This window comes from Elaeis guineensis, chromosome 5 (genome assembly GCF_000442705.2).
Source record: "Elaeis guineensis isolate ETL-2024a chromosome 5, EG11, whole genome shotgun sequence".
In the NCBI taxonomy this organism is placed as follows: Eukaryota; Viridiplantae; Streptophyta; class Magnoliopsida; order Arecales; family Arecaceae; genus Elaeis; species Elaeis guineensis.
The window spans coordinates 122,228,431-122,245,208 of NC_025997.2; the positions used below are offsets into that span (position 1 = coordinate 122,228,431).

At 36.8% G+C, this 16,778-nt stretch overlaps 1 protein-coding gene, 1 long non-coding RNA gene and 1 pseudogene across 3 annotated transcripts; 2 read left to right on the top strand and 1 right to left on the bottom strand.

Annotated features, from left to right (window-relative positions):
- The first annotated feature begins 1,206 nt into the window (after positions 1–1,206).
- On the top strand, positions 1,207–7,243 carry LOC105046057 (leucine-rich repeat receptor protein kinase HPCA1). The gene is made up of 19 exons (XM_010924550.4): positions 1,207–1,339; positions 2,013–2,136; positions 2,210–2,281; positions 2,674–2,748; positions 2,841–2,912; positions 3,023–3,184; positions 3,339–3,413; positions 3,495–3,566; positions 3,689–3,760; positions 3,857–3,925; positions 4,014–4,088; positions 4,177–4,248; positions 4,366–4,500; positions 4,602–5,074; positions 5,147–5,302; positions 5,592–5,731; positions 5,816–6,035; positions 6,129–6,364; positions 6,614–7,243. The coding sequence occupies exons 1-19, from the start codon at positions 1,255–1,257 to the stop codon at positions 7,115–7,117; spliced, it is 2,889 nt and encodes a 962-aa protein (XP_010922852.1). The 5' UTR covers positions 1,207–1,254; the 3' UTR covers positions 7,118–7,243.
- LOC105046058 (uncharacterized) lies at positions 1,519–8,920 on the bottom strand. Of its 2 annotated transcripts, none has more exons than XR_012141632.1 (3): positions 8,743–8,920; positions 2,011–3,161; positions 1,519–1,905 (listed from the first exon to the last, which is right to left on the bottom strand). It is a non-coding gene; the product is annotated as an uncharacterized lncRNA (long non-coding RNA). The 2 variants fall into 2 exon arrangements; XR_012141631.1 differs by having other exon boundaries at positions 2,011–8,648.
- Positions 8,921–14,972: 6,052 nt separating this feature from the next.
- LOC114913659 (small nucleolar RNA Z103) lies at positions 14,973–15,081 on the top strand (annotated as a pseudogene).
- The last annotated feature ends 1,697 nt before the right edge of the window (positions 15,082–16,778 follow it).

Here is a 16,778-nt window from a genome sequence, read left to right on the forward strand (position 1 = left end):
TCCAAACGAGGCATTCTATTAACCGTACCAGATTGGATTGGAGTTTGTCGCAGACCAAGATATGACGTCCTTCCGTAAGTAATTCGTGCTGATTGAGCCCACTTGTTGTGTTTGTTAGTAGTTCTGACCAGCCAGAGAGAGACGGTACTTTAATGTGAACAGCTTTTGATAGCTTCCATCCTTAATGGAACATTAAGGACTGCTTTTAATAAGTGGCCCAAACTTTTAAGAATTCTCTCAGTCTGACCTTATGAAGAAGTAAGAGGTGGTTGTATGATCTAACCATCCAACAGCAGCACTTCAAGGAATCAGGCACATTTTTGTGAATCAAACAGCAAGTATCATTCCTCTACGGATGGGCAGATAACATACAATAATAGAACTCATGATCCGTTCACCGGAAACAGCTTGCTGTTTGACGGCATCCCTTATTTTTTTTAAACCAACCCTTCGATATCCTTCTAGTTCTAAGTCTTCAGCTTCTGTTTTGTAGCTATCCACGAACGGCTGATCCCTTTTCCCTTCACCTCTTGCCAAGCCTTGACTTCGTCGCCTCGTGTACCAAAGAACCCAACTGGCAATTCCTTCAATTTTTTAGATCCAATAGAGTCAATGACTTAGAAAATTAAAATATATAAGACGACAGAAGGTTGGGTGGGACAATCATGAATTTATCAAAGGAGTGCTACAGAAGAATAGCTCGGGGTCCACACAACCACCCCTGCCAATAACATGTATTAGAAGCTAAAAAAAATGGCACCAAACACTTAATTCTGGATGAATTCAAACATCCTTGCAATTTTATGTGACACACTCCATTTCTTTATTCACATCCTCTTCCTTGATTACATCCTGCATCTTCTACTGTGGAGGGCGGCAGCCTATCAATAATGACCCAGCAAATGGTAAGAAGTCCCCTCTGGCATGGATTCAACATATTGGCAGTTTAGGAGAAGCAACCAACAAGAGACCAGTGATTGCTGAATTATGGTGATTGCTGCACCATACTGATCCATCATTGTTTGGCTTCCAAGATAAGGCAAGTCTTTGGACAGACTTCCTTTTCTAACTTCCATCCTCATGATTCACGATCCCAGAAGCATTGATGAGGGTGAATTATGGCAAGTTAGCTGCTACCCTTTTTTCTGCTAACCAACAAGCTTCTAATACCAGGTGCTGATTGGAATAAGCTACTCTGGTGGTTGATTTTGCTGGCAAGAGACCGAGCGTGTTCATTATCTCCTTCAGGCTAACATGGGGACGGCTGTGCGGTTCTTGCTGTTGTTCATGTGGCTATCAGGTCTTCAACTTTGTTCATGCGACACCGATCAACAGGACGGTAATTCTCATCCTGCTGTTTCTTTGTCCACTGAATTGAAATGGATTATAGGAAGAGATTTCTTCTTTGTTAGATGAAGCAGTTCATAGAGGTATGAGGTGGTTGGAGGTCCCATAGAAATGTGTTTTGATGAGCTTGGTCATGAGTATCATGATATTTTGGCCCAAAAAATCAGCATGTGGAATGAAAATCGCAAGTGTATCAATGATTTCCCAATCTGTCTAATCTAAATCAATATTCATTGTCCTTTCTCTACCTATTAAAATCCCCAAGAAGATTAAATTCTACTTAATAGTTCATCACATCTCTAATAATATTATGTGAGCCACAAATTTTCACCTCTCGATGCACAAAAGTTTAGCAGCAAGATTTCTTTCCATTCTTACATTCTGGAGGATTGATGATAATAGACGTAAGCCACGAAAACACGTCAGTTCCGTTTTAGACCATTCATTGTAGAGAAACTCTTCCAAACTTTTTGTTGTCTCATCTGATCTCTGCTCCCTTGATGCATAATTGTGTTATTCTTTGCTTTTTCCCTGTTATCAATATTTGTTTCTTCTGATCTGTAGGAGAAAGGAAAGAAATGACTCAGAAGATAGGATCTAAAATTAATAAACAGAGTCAATTGTATTCTTATTGGTATAACAATGAAGTAATTTAACACTTACAGCTGCTGCTCTCCGATCACTGATGAATCAATGGCAGGCTGCGCCACCAAGTTGGGGGCAGTCAAATGATCCCTGTGGGGTGCCCTGGGATGGAGTTGTCTGCAGCAATTCCAGGGTGACAGTACTGTAAGTATTTAATCTTGTCTTCTGACTGTTCACTCTCATGCCATTCTCTACTTAATGGTTTCGGTATTTGCAGGAGACTATCAACAATGGGCATCAAGGGTACATTAAGTGGTGACATAGCTCAACTCACTAAATTGCAATCTTTGTAAGGCTTTTTTTTCCTCTCAAGGTTTCCTAGAATCTGGACTTTATCATGATACAGGTGTGGCAATTCCATGTAGGGAAAACTTCTTTCAGGAAGGAAAAAAAAAAAAAAGCTGTGCAACCTCATTACAGTTACACACAGCACTGAAACCAAGAGTATCAAAAGATGTCTCCTTTATTTGTGTGACCAGTTAATCTTTCTCCAGTAAAAACAATGAATTACCTAAATCAAGAACTTTGCAAAAACACTGCACCATCTAATCTACCTGGCAACTCTTGCTACTCATGTCTGAATTGCCAACGGATAAGCATAATGAAATCATGCATCATAATGAATATAAGGTTTAATCGTATTTTCTGGATAGAGTAGAATCTAAACCAAACCATCTGCAGGGACCTGTCCTACAATGGTGAACTTGGTGGTCCATTCACTCCAAATATTGGGAACTTGAAGGAGCTGACCACCCTGTAAGTCGAACAGCATGATTACTTATTCTCAAAGATCCATCTTTCTCTGACTAATTCACTTGACCAACAATACCGTCTGCTGTACTTCTCAGGATCTTGGTCGGTTGCAGCTTTAGCGGTACCATTCCATCAGAATTGGGCAATTTAGCAGAGCTCTCATTCTTGTAAGACTTGCTTGATTGGACTTAACAAAACTGCATCTTGTCACTCCATCTTAATTATTCATCGGTAAACAAGGATCTGATTTTTCTTTTCCACCAACCATAATTTCCAGGGATCTGAACTCAAATCAGTTCACTGGAAATATACCTGCCTCCCTTGGGAATCTCTCCAATCTCTACTGGCTGGACCTGGCAAACAACAAGTTGACTGGGACGCTCCCCATTTCAGAGGGAACAACCCCTGGTTTGGACCTGCTCATCAATACAAAGCATTTGTGAGTGTTCCTTTCCAATTTCTTCATCATCTGTCCACAAAAAGAGGGAAGAAGACGATTTATGTTGCATTTTTTAAAGTCAAGCAATTTAAACAAGTGCTGCTATATGCTTCTTTTCACGTGAATGATTCCTCTCTCCTTTGGGTGATGACAGCCATTTCAACAAAAACCAGTTATCAGGTCCCATTCCAGAACAACTATTCAGCTCACAAATGACACTGATACACATGTAAGCTGCTATTTCTTATTGTCATTGTCAGACTTATCATCTTAGCTCTTCATTCTGACTGCTTTTAGCTGTATGTTGCAGACTCTTCGATGGAAATAAATTTACTGGGCCAATTCCAAAGTCCTTAGGACTTGTGAAATCACTCGAGGTCCTGTGAGTATCTTCTAACCACCAAGTGGCATAGCTCTACTGTCCTGTTCACTAAAATGTTTCTATATATTTACCTCGTATCATAAAGGAAAGGTTCATAACCATAATTTACCCTGTTGCAACAGTCGTCTTGATCGGAATTCTCTGTCAGGTTCAGTTCCTTCTAATATTAACAATCTTACAAGCATCAATGAATTGTAAGTGATCCCTATATCAATCGCAATTGAGACAGGTCCATAACAAGTGTTTGTAAGTTCCATCTATATTAATTTTTTTATGGCCATCATTTTCAGGAATCTAGCAAACAACAAGCTGAGAGGGCCCATGCCAGATTTGACTGGAATGAACAACCTAAATTATGTGTAAGAAGCCATTCAAACTTCACTGCTAGTTAAAAGCTTCAAAGTATCATATGACTGTTAAAGGGCAATTCCTTAATCTGGTCTACAGGGATTTGAGCAACAACACTTTTGTTCCTTCAGAAGTTCCAGCCTGGTTTTCAACAACACAATCTCTCATGGCCCTGTGAGTTTTCTTAGTTTTCACTAGAAATTGTGAAACACTTTTGTTTAGTATCAAGTCAACTCATTTAAAATGTGTGGTTTTTATCCAGAGCAGTAGAATCTGGAGGTCTTTCTGGGCAAATCCCAACAAAGCTATTCAGCTTTCCTCAACTGCAGCAAGTGTAAGTGCGTTGCAAAGTGATCTTTAATAAGAAAATAAGAGAAAAAAAAATTCTACTGATGGACCAGAGTAAAATGGATCCTCCTATACCAATCTCATTGCTGTAAATCTTTCACAGGATGCTAAAAAACAATGAATTCAATGGCACCCTTGATATGGGCAGCAGCATCAGCTCCCAGTTACAGACTGTAGATTTCCAAAATAATTCTATTGCTTCGGTCACCCTGACTTCCAGCTACAAAAATACTCTAATGTGAGTTCTTTCCTTATTCCAATTCACTATACACTAGAATCTACATTGCATTTCTATCCTGCACATCCTCATCTACAAGTCATTTTGCTTTTCTGTTGTAGACTTGTCGACAATCCTGTGTGCAATTCTCAGCTATCAAATACCATATACTGCCGCCTTCAGCAACAGACATTAACACCATATTCTACCAACCTATCCCAATGTGGCTCCACATCATGCCCCAGCGATCAGAGTCTCAGCCCTCAGAGTTGTACTTGTGCGTATCCATACCAGGGGTCGATGATTTTTAGAGCACCTTTTTTCCGAGATACGACTAATAGCACACGGTTTGAAGAACTGGAGATGAGCTTGTGGACAAAAATTAAACTTACTCCGGGTTCAGTATATCTTTCAGACCCTTTCTTCACCAGCGATAACTATCTGCAACTGCACGTAGAACTCTTTCCATCTACTGGAATGTACTTCAACCGGTCAGAAGTTCTAAGAATTGGATTTTATCTTAGCAACCAGACTTATAAACCACCAGACGTATTTGGACCGTATTATTTCATTGCATCTCCATATACCTTCCCAGGTATATACTCCATCCTCATCTCAATATATGATATTTCATTATAGTAAAACTGACAATTACCACACATTGCAGGTGCTTCTAGTGGGAAAGCCTCAATGAGTACAGGTGTTGTTGTTGGTATAGCAGGTGGTTGTATTGTTCTTGTTGTTGGACTCATTGCTGTGGGGATCTATGCCTTACGACAAAAGAGAAGGGCTGAAAGAGCCATGGAACAAAGCAGACCCTTTGGTAATGCTCAAAATATATAACAATTATGAACGTTGAATGCCTAGTTTAATAAACTGATTTAGCATTTGAAGTAGTCTTCAGAAGGCAGGAAACATGAAATGCTGTCCACATATCAATACCACCAAGAATATGCATATATGCTAAGCATATGGGTTATGAAGAAAAGGAAAAAATGGAACATAGAAAGAATAAAAATAATAATAATAAAAAGGACTTCATAATGCACTGACATAGAAATGAACAATGAAAACATTTCTTAGATTGCTTTTGGTATTTTTCAACTTTTCAGCTTCATGGGCACCCAGTGGTAAGGATAGCGGTGGTGCACCACAGTTGAAAGGAGCAAGATGGTTTTCATTTGATGAGCTCAAAAAGTGCACTAACAATTTCTCAGTAACAAACGAAATTGGATCCGGAGGCTATGGAAAGGTAAACAAACTGGCAAGTCATCCATTAGTACTTCTAGGAAGTACACAAAGTGCGAGTGTTGTGACTTATCTTTTCCCTCTTCAGGTTTATAGAGGAATGCTACAAAGTGGGGAAATTGTTGCAATCAAGAGAGCAGAGCAAGGATCCATGCAAGGTGGACTTGAGTTCAAGACTGAGATCGAGTTGCTGTCTAGGGTTCATCACAAGAACCTTGTAGGCCTTGTTGGTTTTTGCTTTGAGCAAGGGGAGCAGATGCTGGTATATGAGTTTATTCCAAATGGAACACTAAGAGAAAACTTGATTGGTCGGTACTCCATCTGCATCTCAAAAGGTTTCTATTCAATTATGTCTTACTTTACATGAAGATGTATACTTTTGCTGTTATTTCCAACTGCAGGAAGAGGTCGCATACAACTGGACTGGAAGAAGAGACTAAGAATTGGTCTAGGCTCAGCTAGAGGATTAGCTTATCTTCATGAACTTGCTAATCCACCAATAATTCACAGAGATGTCAAGTCTACCAATATCCTTTTGGATGAAAATTTAAATGCAAAGGTTGCAGATTTTGGTCTCTCAAAGCTGGTGTCAGACAGCCAAAAGGGGCACGTTTCTACTCAAGTTAAAGGGACACTGGTGAGCATCTTTGCTCCACTAATCAGCATTTATCAATGCTTCCAGCTTCTTTTGCAATTATTACATGCCATTCCTGCATGTTGTCACTCATTTGAAGGTATTAGAATATATATAATTGATGATTTGCATAAAGATCCACTTTGATCTCCATCTAGTTCAACTAAAATAAGTACTTTGAATACTAGATTGGCATCTTTGGCGATGAACATCGCCGTCTTTCTCAATTTTCTTCTTGGTTATTCTTTACAGGGTTACTTGGATCCTGAGTATTACATGACCCAGCAGCTCTCAGAGAAGAGTGATGTTTATAGCTTTGGTGTGGTCATGCTAGAGCTGATAACATGCAAGCAACCAATAGAGAAGGGCAAGTATATTGTTCGTGAAGTGAGGATGGCAATTGATAGATATGATGAAGAGTATTATGGCCTAAAGGAGATAATGGATCCTGTCCTCCAAAATACAGCAAATCTTATGGGTTTCAAGAGGTTTGTAGAGTTGGCAATGCAATGTGTTGAAGAATCGGCTGCAAACCGTCCAACAATGAGTGATGTGGTGAAGGAAATTGAAATTATGTTGCAACAAGATGGATTGAACACAACCTCAAATTCAGCATCTTCATCTGCCACAGACTTTGGGAACACAAAGGTTACACGTCATCCTTATGATGGTCAACTATCAAGAAGAGATGAAAGCAGCAGCGCCTTTGAATACAGTGGTGGATACTCATATCCAGCAAGAATTGAACCCAAGTAGCTGTCATTCTTTTTGTTTTATTTGTTTTGCCTTTGCCATATTTGTTTGATACATTTTTCTTGATGTCTACACAAAATCTAAACGACACTAAAAGTTATTGTATCTTACAACTCTAGAATTTTTTTTTTTTGGCTCTTTGTTCTTTAATATATACAGGGTTTCGTCATAGCCCGACTGACCAATATTGTGTTGTAAAGGAAAGCTGCTGATTATATCAAATAAACAGCAAATCCTCACCATAGCAATGATAAATCATAGACTCAGGAAAAAAAAATGTCTCCCTTTTTGTTTCAAAATCTATACTTTTCAAACCATTTTACCAGGAGATTCACTTGTTATGACACTATGATGCTCCTAATATGTCCAAAGGAACATTTGGTAAATTCTGCTGCTGTTAAAGTTCATAACTTCTAAAATTTTCCAGCCCTTTGCAATGATGTATGATACTGAAATAGTTCACATGCATGTGGTTAGGTGTTCTTTGGTGCCTTTTTTATTGAAGTAAAGATGGGGAAATTCCATCACCATTCACTATGGTTATGAGAATGGTAGAGATACATTAAAAAGGAGAAATCTTTCATTCTTTTTGTTTGTGAGATGTACCTTTCTACTTGAGGTTCCCATTTTTGGTTGCATGTATTCCCTAGCTTAATTGGTAACTGATTTTTCTGTACTTTCTTATCATGATGATCTCTCAATGGGGCCTTGTCTTTTTTTCTATATGATTTTATTCATGAAACATATCAGCAAATCTATGGTCTGTGGCTTTTCTACCACTGTCTTGTGGTCAGAAACACCATCTCTCTTCTCTATAATGTGCAATGATAGGATCATCCTAGTGACAGTCCATAAACTTTTCTCAATGAAACCCTAAACATAACATATGTATTTCATAGAGGTATTCCATTGAACGGTCAAATTCCCTCCTTAAAAAAAGTTAAGCATTATTAGCTGAGACACCTTCAGAAAATATTATTGGCGATAAGGAGATTACAGTCTAGACTTTACATAGATGAAGCAAGAGCATCAATTCTTTGATACATGATCATGATTCTGAGTGCAAATCAGGTGCACCTCCAATGTAATCAAATGCACAGTTTGGTTAACACCAGAGAAGAAATGTCGGTGCCAAAATCCTAGCATATCAACTCTTAATCTTGGTTCATAAGTACTTAAACTAGCAAGACATAGAGGCATAGAGCATGCCTTGCCTTCTATAACAATCTAATATTTCGCCAGAAAACCACTTCATCATGGATATAGCCCTTTTCTCAAATTCCCAGCGCAAGAAACGAAGACCTAGCAGGTAAACTTTCTACTGAGGTTCGAAATTGGGTAAAGTATTTCTCTAGGAGCCATATCTGATTGGAATTTGCTTTTAAATGGCAGAGTGGGTGGATTTTGGTAGAGCAAGATACTTTTAAGCATTCATGCATTTCTAATTCTTGATTAAAAAAAAAAAATCAAGAAACTGACATGCTAAACTGCCAGGTGTTCATAAATACCAGTTTGCTCTTCCATCACCTTTGTGCTGTGATCAATAGCAAAGATAGATTAAGCCTAAAGCCTTCATGAATCCTACAGAACCACAATAACTATTTTATCTCAAGCTTAAAGAAGGGAACCTTTTTGGGGTTCAGTGCCACGACGAAGAGGGCTTCGGTTGGGGTTGGCGGGCCGGTGATCAACATGATGGATCGCGATCAAACATGGGTACGCCGCCGCCGTTTTCGTTTTTCGGCGAAGCATGAAAGGTGTTTTCACCGCCACCGAGCGATAGCCAAAGAATACCGGTGTGTTTCTGTAGGCCTCATCCATCGTGCGCTTGCGCTTATCTGGATACATTGGTCATCATTAGATATCTGATGTACGCCAAGTAGGATGTAATTTCTCCCTGTAAAATGGTATCGAGCAGGGGTATATACGATCTGATTTGATCTAATTTAAAAATATTTTTAAATTAAATCAATAAATTATAATTTATCAATTTTATAAATTAAATTAAATTATTTTATCACTCAAATCAAATCAGATCAGATCTGTGAACTATGGTTTGGTCTGATTTGATTAACGATTTGACATATTACAACATGAAAATTAAAAAATTTTGAGAAAGAAAAATATTTTAGCCAAATAAAGATTAAAATTATTGTGATAGCTTTCGGACCAATATATAGCTCTGATTTTTAAAATTATTAAAAGTGAAGATTACGCCTATAGCCTACCAAAAGCGAGACTCTATTATAGGGTTTATGTGTTAGTATATATATACGAACATGTTACGGTTTAGTTTGACCTAATATCTTTGCAAAATCTTTGTTGACGGAGATGGACCTTACTCAAGAGGCCATTAGAGTGCACTATGACAGCCAGAGTGCACTTCTATTAGCACAAAACTCAGTCTATCATGCAAGGACAAAGCACATCGACATTCGGTATCATCGGATCAGGGAGCTTATAGAGGATGGCGAGATGGAGCTGGTAAAGGCACACACCAAGGAGAACCCAGCTGATGCACTTACGAAGGTACTTCCACGGGACAGCTTTCAGAGATGTGTTGAGCTGATTCGGCTGATGGACAGAGTGGAGCTGGTTGAGGCCTTGGGACACCAAGGTGGAGATTGTTGTGATCCAGGTGGTGTGCCCAAGGCCCAGGGGACCAAGGCTAAGGCCAAGGTCCATCATTCATGAGGGCTTCATGGAGGCTCTAGGGCTAGTTGGGCCCTAGGTTGAAAGGCTATGGGCCTTTCGGGTTCTTGAGGTCTAGGTTATGTGGGCCTCAAGGGACCAACTCTTTATGGGCAAGATCTAGGCCCAGGATAGGTGAGATTAGGTCGAGTCATGGGTGTACATGGGCTTGGGTTAACCTAATCTCCCATAGAGTTGGTCAAGGGAGTTTTGGGTTTGCGTCACTTGACCCTGTGTTTATATATACATGCACTGTATAGGTTTGATTAAGTCAAGAAATATGAAAACTCTTTCTCCCAAGTCTCTCTCTCTCTTCTCCCTCTCTCTTCAGTTATTCTCCACACCCCAGGAGCAAGAAACCCTAGGGTTTCTTGCCGCCAGGTCCATAAAAGGCAGGAAAAGCAGGGGAGGCGCTAGCCCCTCCCCCTGTGTGCCGCCAACCAGATTGCCCCCCCTCTCTTGCAGCCATCCAAACATCAGGTCCAAAACTTGAAATCTCTTGCTACGAGGTTGGTACAAGTTTCTCTCAGATCTGGAGTTGATCTGAGGTCGTTTGAGGCGCGGGTGAGATCTCCATCAACAGATCTACAGAAAAGGCTGCAGCAGGACATATCTGTAAGGTCTGGTTCTATCTACCTTTTTCTCTATCTAGAATATCCTGATTCGAGATCTATGAATTAGAAGACTTCGGTCCAGGCCTGTTCTGGTTGGGTACCAGATCTTGGATTTTTTAGAGATGATCTTAGAGGCATTCTTCATCTGGAACGAAAGACTGACGAAGAAGACAGCAACCAGGCTGATTTCGTCAAGGGCCTTCAATCGAGTCCAGAAGTCTCCAGATTTGTTCGTTGCTGGTTCCGCTGCACCCAAGGTCCGTGGGAGGAGCCAGAATCATGCTCCAATAAATGATATACTCTTTGCATGGGAAGGATTTAAAAAGATCTTTTACAAGATATATTTTGCTAATAGTATCTGATTCAAGAAATTTTGAGAGTTTGATCGATTAGAATAGGGCAGTATGACGATTGTCCACCAAAGTTTGAAAAAGTATCTATGTATGCTCCAATGCTGATAGTCGAGGAGGGATTTCGAGCTAAAAAATTTAAAAATGGACTTATAGGTCAAAACTAACAGTGGATTACTGTATTTGAATTATCTACCTTTAAGCAGATTGTTAACAAAGCCCTGGTGATGATAGAGTCAAAGTGGTAGATTTTTTGAATCAAAGACCAATAAATTGAGCTCTACTGTGGAAGGCAAAGAACAATCTCAAGATGGGATTAAGTATTATCAATGTGGTGGACCTTGTTATCTAAGAGAGTGCAAGTAATTCCATGATAGTTGCTTCATATATGGTCAACAGGACCACAAGAAAATTATTTGCTCTATTAAGAAAGAACAACAAATGTAGCAAGAAGTTCTAACAAACCAAGTACCCCAAGATGCACAGCAGAAGCCTCTATCCCAGGGTTGGGTCTATGCTCAATAAGGTGATAAAGTTTTTGACTTGATGGTAACAAGTACGTAGATCCATATGCGATCTCAAGTAAGGTAAATAGCATTATCACTGATTCTATTGAATGTGCATGGTCTGTCTTACATGTCGATGTGGATAAAGTATATTGGACTTTTAAGTATGTGATGGTATTTAGAAATTTATTGAATTTTCTCATATGAATTTGACCTATGGTGTACCTAATGTAGAAGATAGTAAGAAGAGATCAAAACATAGAGAGACTAGACTTTTCCTTATTAATATTTTAATGGACCACTCATGCAGAAAGGGGATGCTGTGTGAAAACTCTAAGGTGAGATTAAGGAGTTGTGTTCTTAATTATTCAAAAATTTAGATATATTAATTTTGAGGATGAAATTATTTTTAGGAAAGGATAATGTAAGGACCCGATTCATTGACCAATGGGGTCAAGATTTTTTTAAATTTACATGAATTTTAAAGCATCCAAAAAAAGAAAAAAGAAAGGGGCTCACACATTTTGCATGTGAGTAGAAGAAGGAAGACTCCTGATGAGAGTCTTCGTCTTCTCTAATTTCGATTGGAAAAGAGATCCTAGGGTAGCCAAACCCTAGGATCCTTAGTTTATAAAGGGTCTCCTCCTTCTCCAAGCCACCTTACCCCAAAACCCAATCCATCATCAGTGAGAAATACATGGCAGTTGGATTGCCATCATGAGTGATATTAGACAATTTATCCTTGAGATGCATCACTCGAGATCTAGAGTGATTTACAAACAGACACCCAAGTTTGTGCCTTGCTTTTTGAAATATCATAGAGAAAATAATGAGAGAGATGATTGATTCCAAAATTGAGGCAATAATTGCATTGAATAGCAATTGATCCAAATAAATCTGTTGTTAATAGGCTGGGTTGAGAGGCTTTTTTTGCCATCTCTTGAGATACTTTTCGGTGGAGAAGGATCAGAGCCATCAATAGAAGCCATTAGATCATAACCAATCAAGATGGAATTGAATCGGACATGCCAAGCTGGAAAATTTGAGGTAGTATGTTTTAGGGGAAGCTGAGAAGTAGGATTAATAGAAATAAAATTGGACATATTTGATGGTGAGTTAATTGGGATAAGTTGAGTGGTGATGGTTGACATAATTAGATAGGAAAATTTGGGATCGATATGTATTTAAGCAAGATACTCTGATACCATATAGAAGAAATAGGAATGCTGATATTGAGAGAAAATAAATCTTTATATTGATTTATTCACTGGTATGAATACATACACAAGTTCCAAGTCTAGAAGGATAAGATTATAAAGCCCCCTAAACTAACTTAGGATCTCATCACGAATTTAAAATCTCCTAAACTAACTTAGGATTGCAATAAGAATTTGAAACCTCTTAAAATAAGATATGATCATAATAAATACTCCCAACTTAGTTACCTAAGCTTTAGAGATAGGTGTTAACTATTGGGAAGATCAAGTGGGAATCGCTGGCTCCCAATAATGCCAAGACCCCTTGCCACCACTGCCTCTCCACCACTGAGTTTGTATCTTAGTCCCCTAAGACATCAACATTGTCCTCTCTAACCCCCTCTCATTTGGAACCTTCCTAGCTGTGCCGACAGCCAGCAACAATAGAGGGGGAGGATCAAAATGTTCGAGAAGTTCTTGTTGCTTTGATAAAGTCATAGACAATAATAAGTATGTGGGACTGCAAGGAGGTGATATAGCTAAAGATGCTGGAGGCATCAAGGTTATGGCCGAGGCTAGCATGGGTGACGAAGGTGGCAGATCATGCATTGCCATGGCTGTAAATCCCATTGATATCATACATGCTCTGATCATTTGAGGTGCTATTTTGATATGAGATATGAGGTGTTGGAAAATATGTCCTAAAATCAATTATTTAACGATTGTGCTAATTATAAATATATATAAATTAATCAATAATAAAAGTTATTTGGTCTTTTTCATTAGAAGGTTACATCTTCTAATGAACTCCTATATTATGATGAATAGATCATTAAATTATTTTATATAAAAATCATAAACCAAACTAAACCATTTTAGCTTTTAAAGCAGACTATACCAATAAAAATGGTTTAGTTTGGTTCGATTTAACGGTTTAAACCATTTAGTGAACACCCCTAATATAGAGAGATGAACAAAACGATAGCATCCTCCGTGGCTAATTATATAGGAGAAATTTTTTATACGCTTGCTTTCCAACATGTATTTAATGCCTGCAGCTACTTTTTCGTTCGAAATTTTGAATAATAAAAATATTCTTCCTCTTATGAAAAAATTATGACATCCCGTGGCTATAGTATGACATCTTACGGTCAAATTATGACTTCCTGTACAATAGAAAATCATAATTTTTCTTCGAAAGTCATAAAAAGGAAAGAACATTTTCGTCATTAAAAATTTATAAAATTTTTAAATGACGAAAATGCTCTTCTCTTTCTTATGATATTTTATGATCAGATTATGATTTGCTGTTGTATAGGAAGTTATAATTTGACCATAGGATGTCATACTATAGCTATGAGATATCATATTTTTTTCATAAAAGGAAGGATATTTTTTTCATTCAAAATTTTAAACAAAAAAGTAAAATTATAGATATTAAATGCACGTTGAAAAGTGGAGGCTACGTGACCCAATAAGATGGGACGATATATTTTTACTACACTGCATGTGGTGCATAAAGAATTACTTAATCAACATAGAGGCTGTCTCCTGGAAGTTGGCCCAATCAGCCCCATTTGAGCTTCGTAATATTCTTCGTATTGATGCTAGAGGTGGCAAAAATTGATCCGACCCGCCAATCCAATCGACGTTCGACCCACCTTAAACAGATTTGGATTTGGATTAAATAGATTCGTGTCAAAAATGGATCAATCTATTTAACTTGTTTAATAATCGGATCGAATTTAAGTTTCAAATAGTTAACCCATCTAACCTGTTTAACCTATTTAATAAATGGGTTAGAAGGTCGGATTAGGTAATAACCCATGAACCTGGTAGCCACTAAATATAAAACTTAAAAGCTAAAACCCTAACCCATTCGCATGCCATTCGCTCAGCTTCTCTAATCTCTTCCGGTCTTTCATCTTCCCTCCCTGACTTCTAGATCTAGGGTTTCCTCTGTCTCCTTGGGGGCATTCTCTTGGTTGCCCTCCATTCCAGCCACCACTTTCTCCTTCATCCCCTTTGCCTTTCGATGGAGAGCATCGCCACTCCGCTCTGCAGCGATCATGGTCCCTGGGTATTGCCTTTGTCCCTCCCATCGTTGGTTCCTCCTTGGCCGCCTCCAATCCAATAAAGCCTCTTTTTCTCCCTAGATGTTCTTGATGCTTCTGAGCTGTTTGATATAATTCTTTGTGCTTTTATGTTTTTTTTTTGCTCGGACTTTATGTCTTTTAGGTTTTTGTAGTCTTTTTTTTTGGGTGCATTGGAGAACTGATTATCGATGGCGGTTTTTTCTTATGGCCGTCGCGTATGGGTCAGACGTTAAACTCACGTCTTCTTCATCTTCTGCTCTTTTCTCTTCTTAACTCAGGCATCATGGCGTGATCGTAGATCTAGAGATATTTTTCAATTTTTTTAAAATTTATGCTGATTTTTTTAAAAACTTCTTGGTTAAATCAGATGGATATATCTCTTTTAACGCGATGGATGGGGTTTTTTAGGGGGGTGATGATCCTTTCCCCACATGACCAACTATGATTATATCATGCTTTTTGTAATTTTTTCTTCTCTAATTCGAGAAGAAATCAAGCCAGAATTCTGATCCTAATTTACCTCTACCATCTCTTATCCAGTTAACAATAATTTTTTTTTCTTTTAATGATTATATCGTGAACATTTCTTGGTCTCTCTTTGATGGGAGATGGGAGAATTGGTCTCGGGTTTGGCTTATGTGATTTTTTAGGGATTGTAGGTTATTTTTTAATTTCTGGATACTAGTATTTCAAGAATCGATCTAAAATATATCTTATTATATTTATTTATTTATTTAATATATATATTATTTATTTAGTAAACAGGTTAAATGGGTTGGATCGGATCAGTTAAACAGGTTATCTGTTTAATAAGCAAATTAAACAGATCGAATCGAATTATCTATTTATTAAATAGGTCAGATTCAGATTTAAAATCCGATCTATTTAATAAATAGATCAGATTCAAATATGATATTTTTTGATCCAATCGACATCTGATCTGATCCGTTTATAATTCGATCCGATCTGACTGCCATTCCTAATTGATGTCAGTGGCTTTATTTATTTTAGGACTGTTTAATTTGAATGTTTTTTTTTTAAATGGAGAGATAGAACTAATGAATAAATTTATTTTATTTATTTATCTATTTATGTATTTATTTATTATATATATATATATATATTTATTTCTTTAGATTTCCATCTAGTGCCTGACCCACGTCCCTATCCCATTTATTCTGGAGCCCAAGTTCGCTAGTAGATTGAGTTATAGCTCGCTGAACGGGACTTTACTAATCGGGGGACCGATGCCATTGCGAGACAATTAGATAGACATCCCACCTCTGAGGCTGTGTCTCAAGGAGCAAGCTCTTTTGAGTCCTTTACCTAAATAATTTTAAAAAAAAATTATTTATAAAAATAATATAGTTTTTAACTTATTTACTAAACTAATACAAATCCTATAAAATGCCATTCAAAATGGCATTTTATAGTAAACACGTCACCACCCTTTTTCTCCTCTTTTTCTATGTGGACAACGAAAAAAAAATCAAAAACACCATTTCAAATGGCGAGTTTAATTATTAATTCTTCAAAAAAAAAAAATTATAATTTTAAATTTTTTAAAAAATAAAAATTATAATTTTGAATCAAATAAAAATTATCATTTCAAATTAGTATTTCCATTTTAAATTATTAAAAAAATAAAAATTGATGTAAAAAAAATAAAAAATACCATAAAAAAAGAAAAAAGGGAAAAGAATTGAAAAAATAAATATTGTAATTCTAAATTTTAAGAAAATAAAAATTTTAATTTTAATTCAAATAAAAATTATCATTTTAAATTACAATCTCCTTTTCAAATTAATTTTTTTAAAAAAATATCCCAAAAAAATACCTTAAAAAATAAAAAAATAAAAAATATCATAAAAGAAGAAAAAAATGAAAAAAATAAAAATTATAATTTTGAATTTAAAAAAATAAAAATTCTAATTTTAATTCAAATAAAAAACATCATTTCAAATTACTTTCCCCATTTCAAATTAATTTTTTGAAAAAATATCCCAAAAAAATATCTTAAAAAGTTAAAAAATAAAAAATACCATTAAAAAAATAAAAAACAATAGGAAAAAAATAAAAACTAAAATTTTAAATTTAAAAAATTAAAAATTTTAATTTTTATTCAAATAAAAAATATCATTTCAAATTACTTTTCCCATTTCAAATTAATTTTTTTAAAAAAAATCCCAAAAAAATATCTTAAAAAATTTA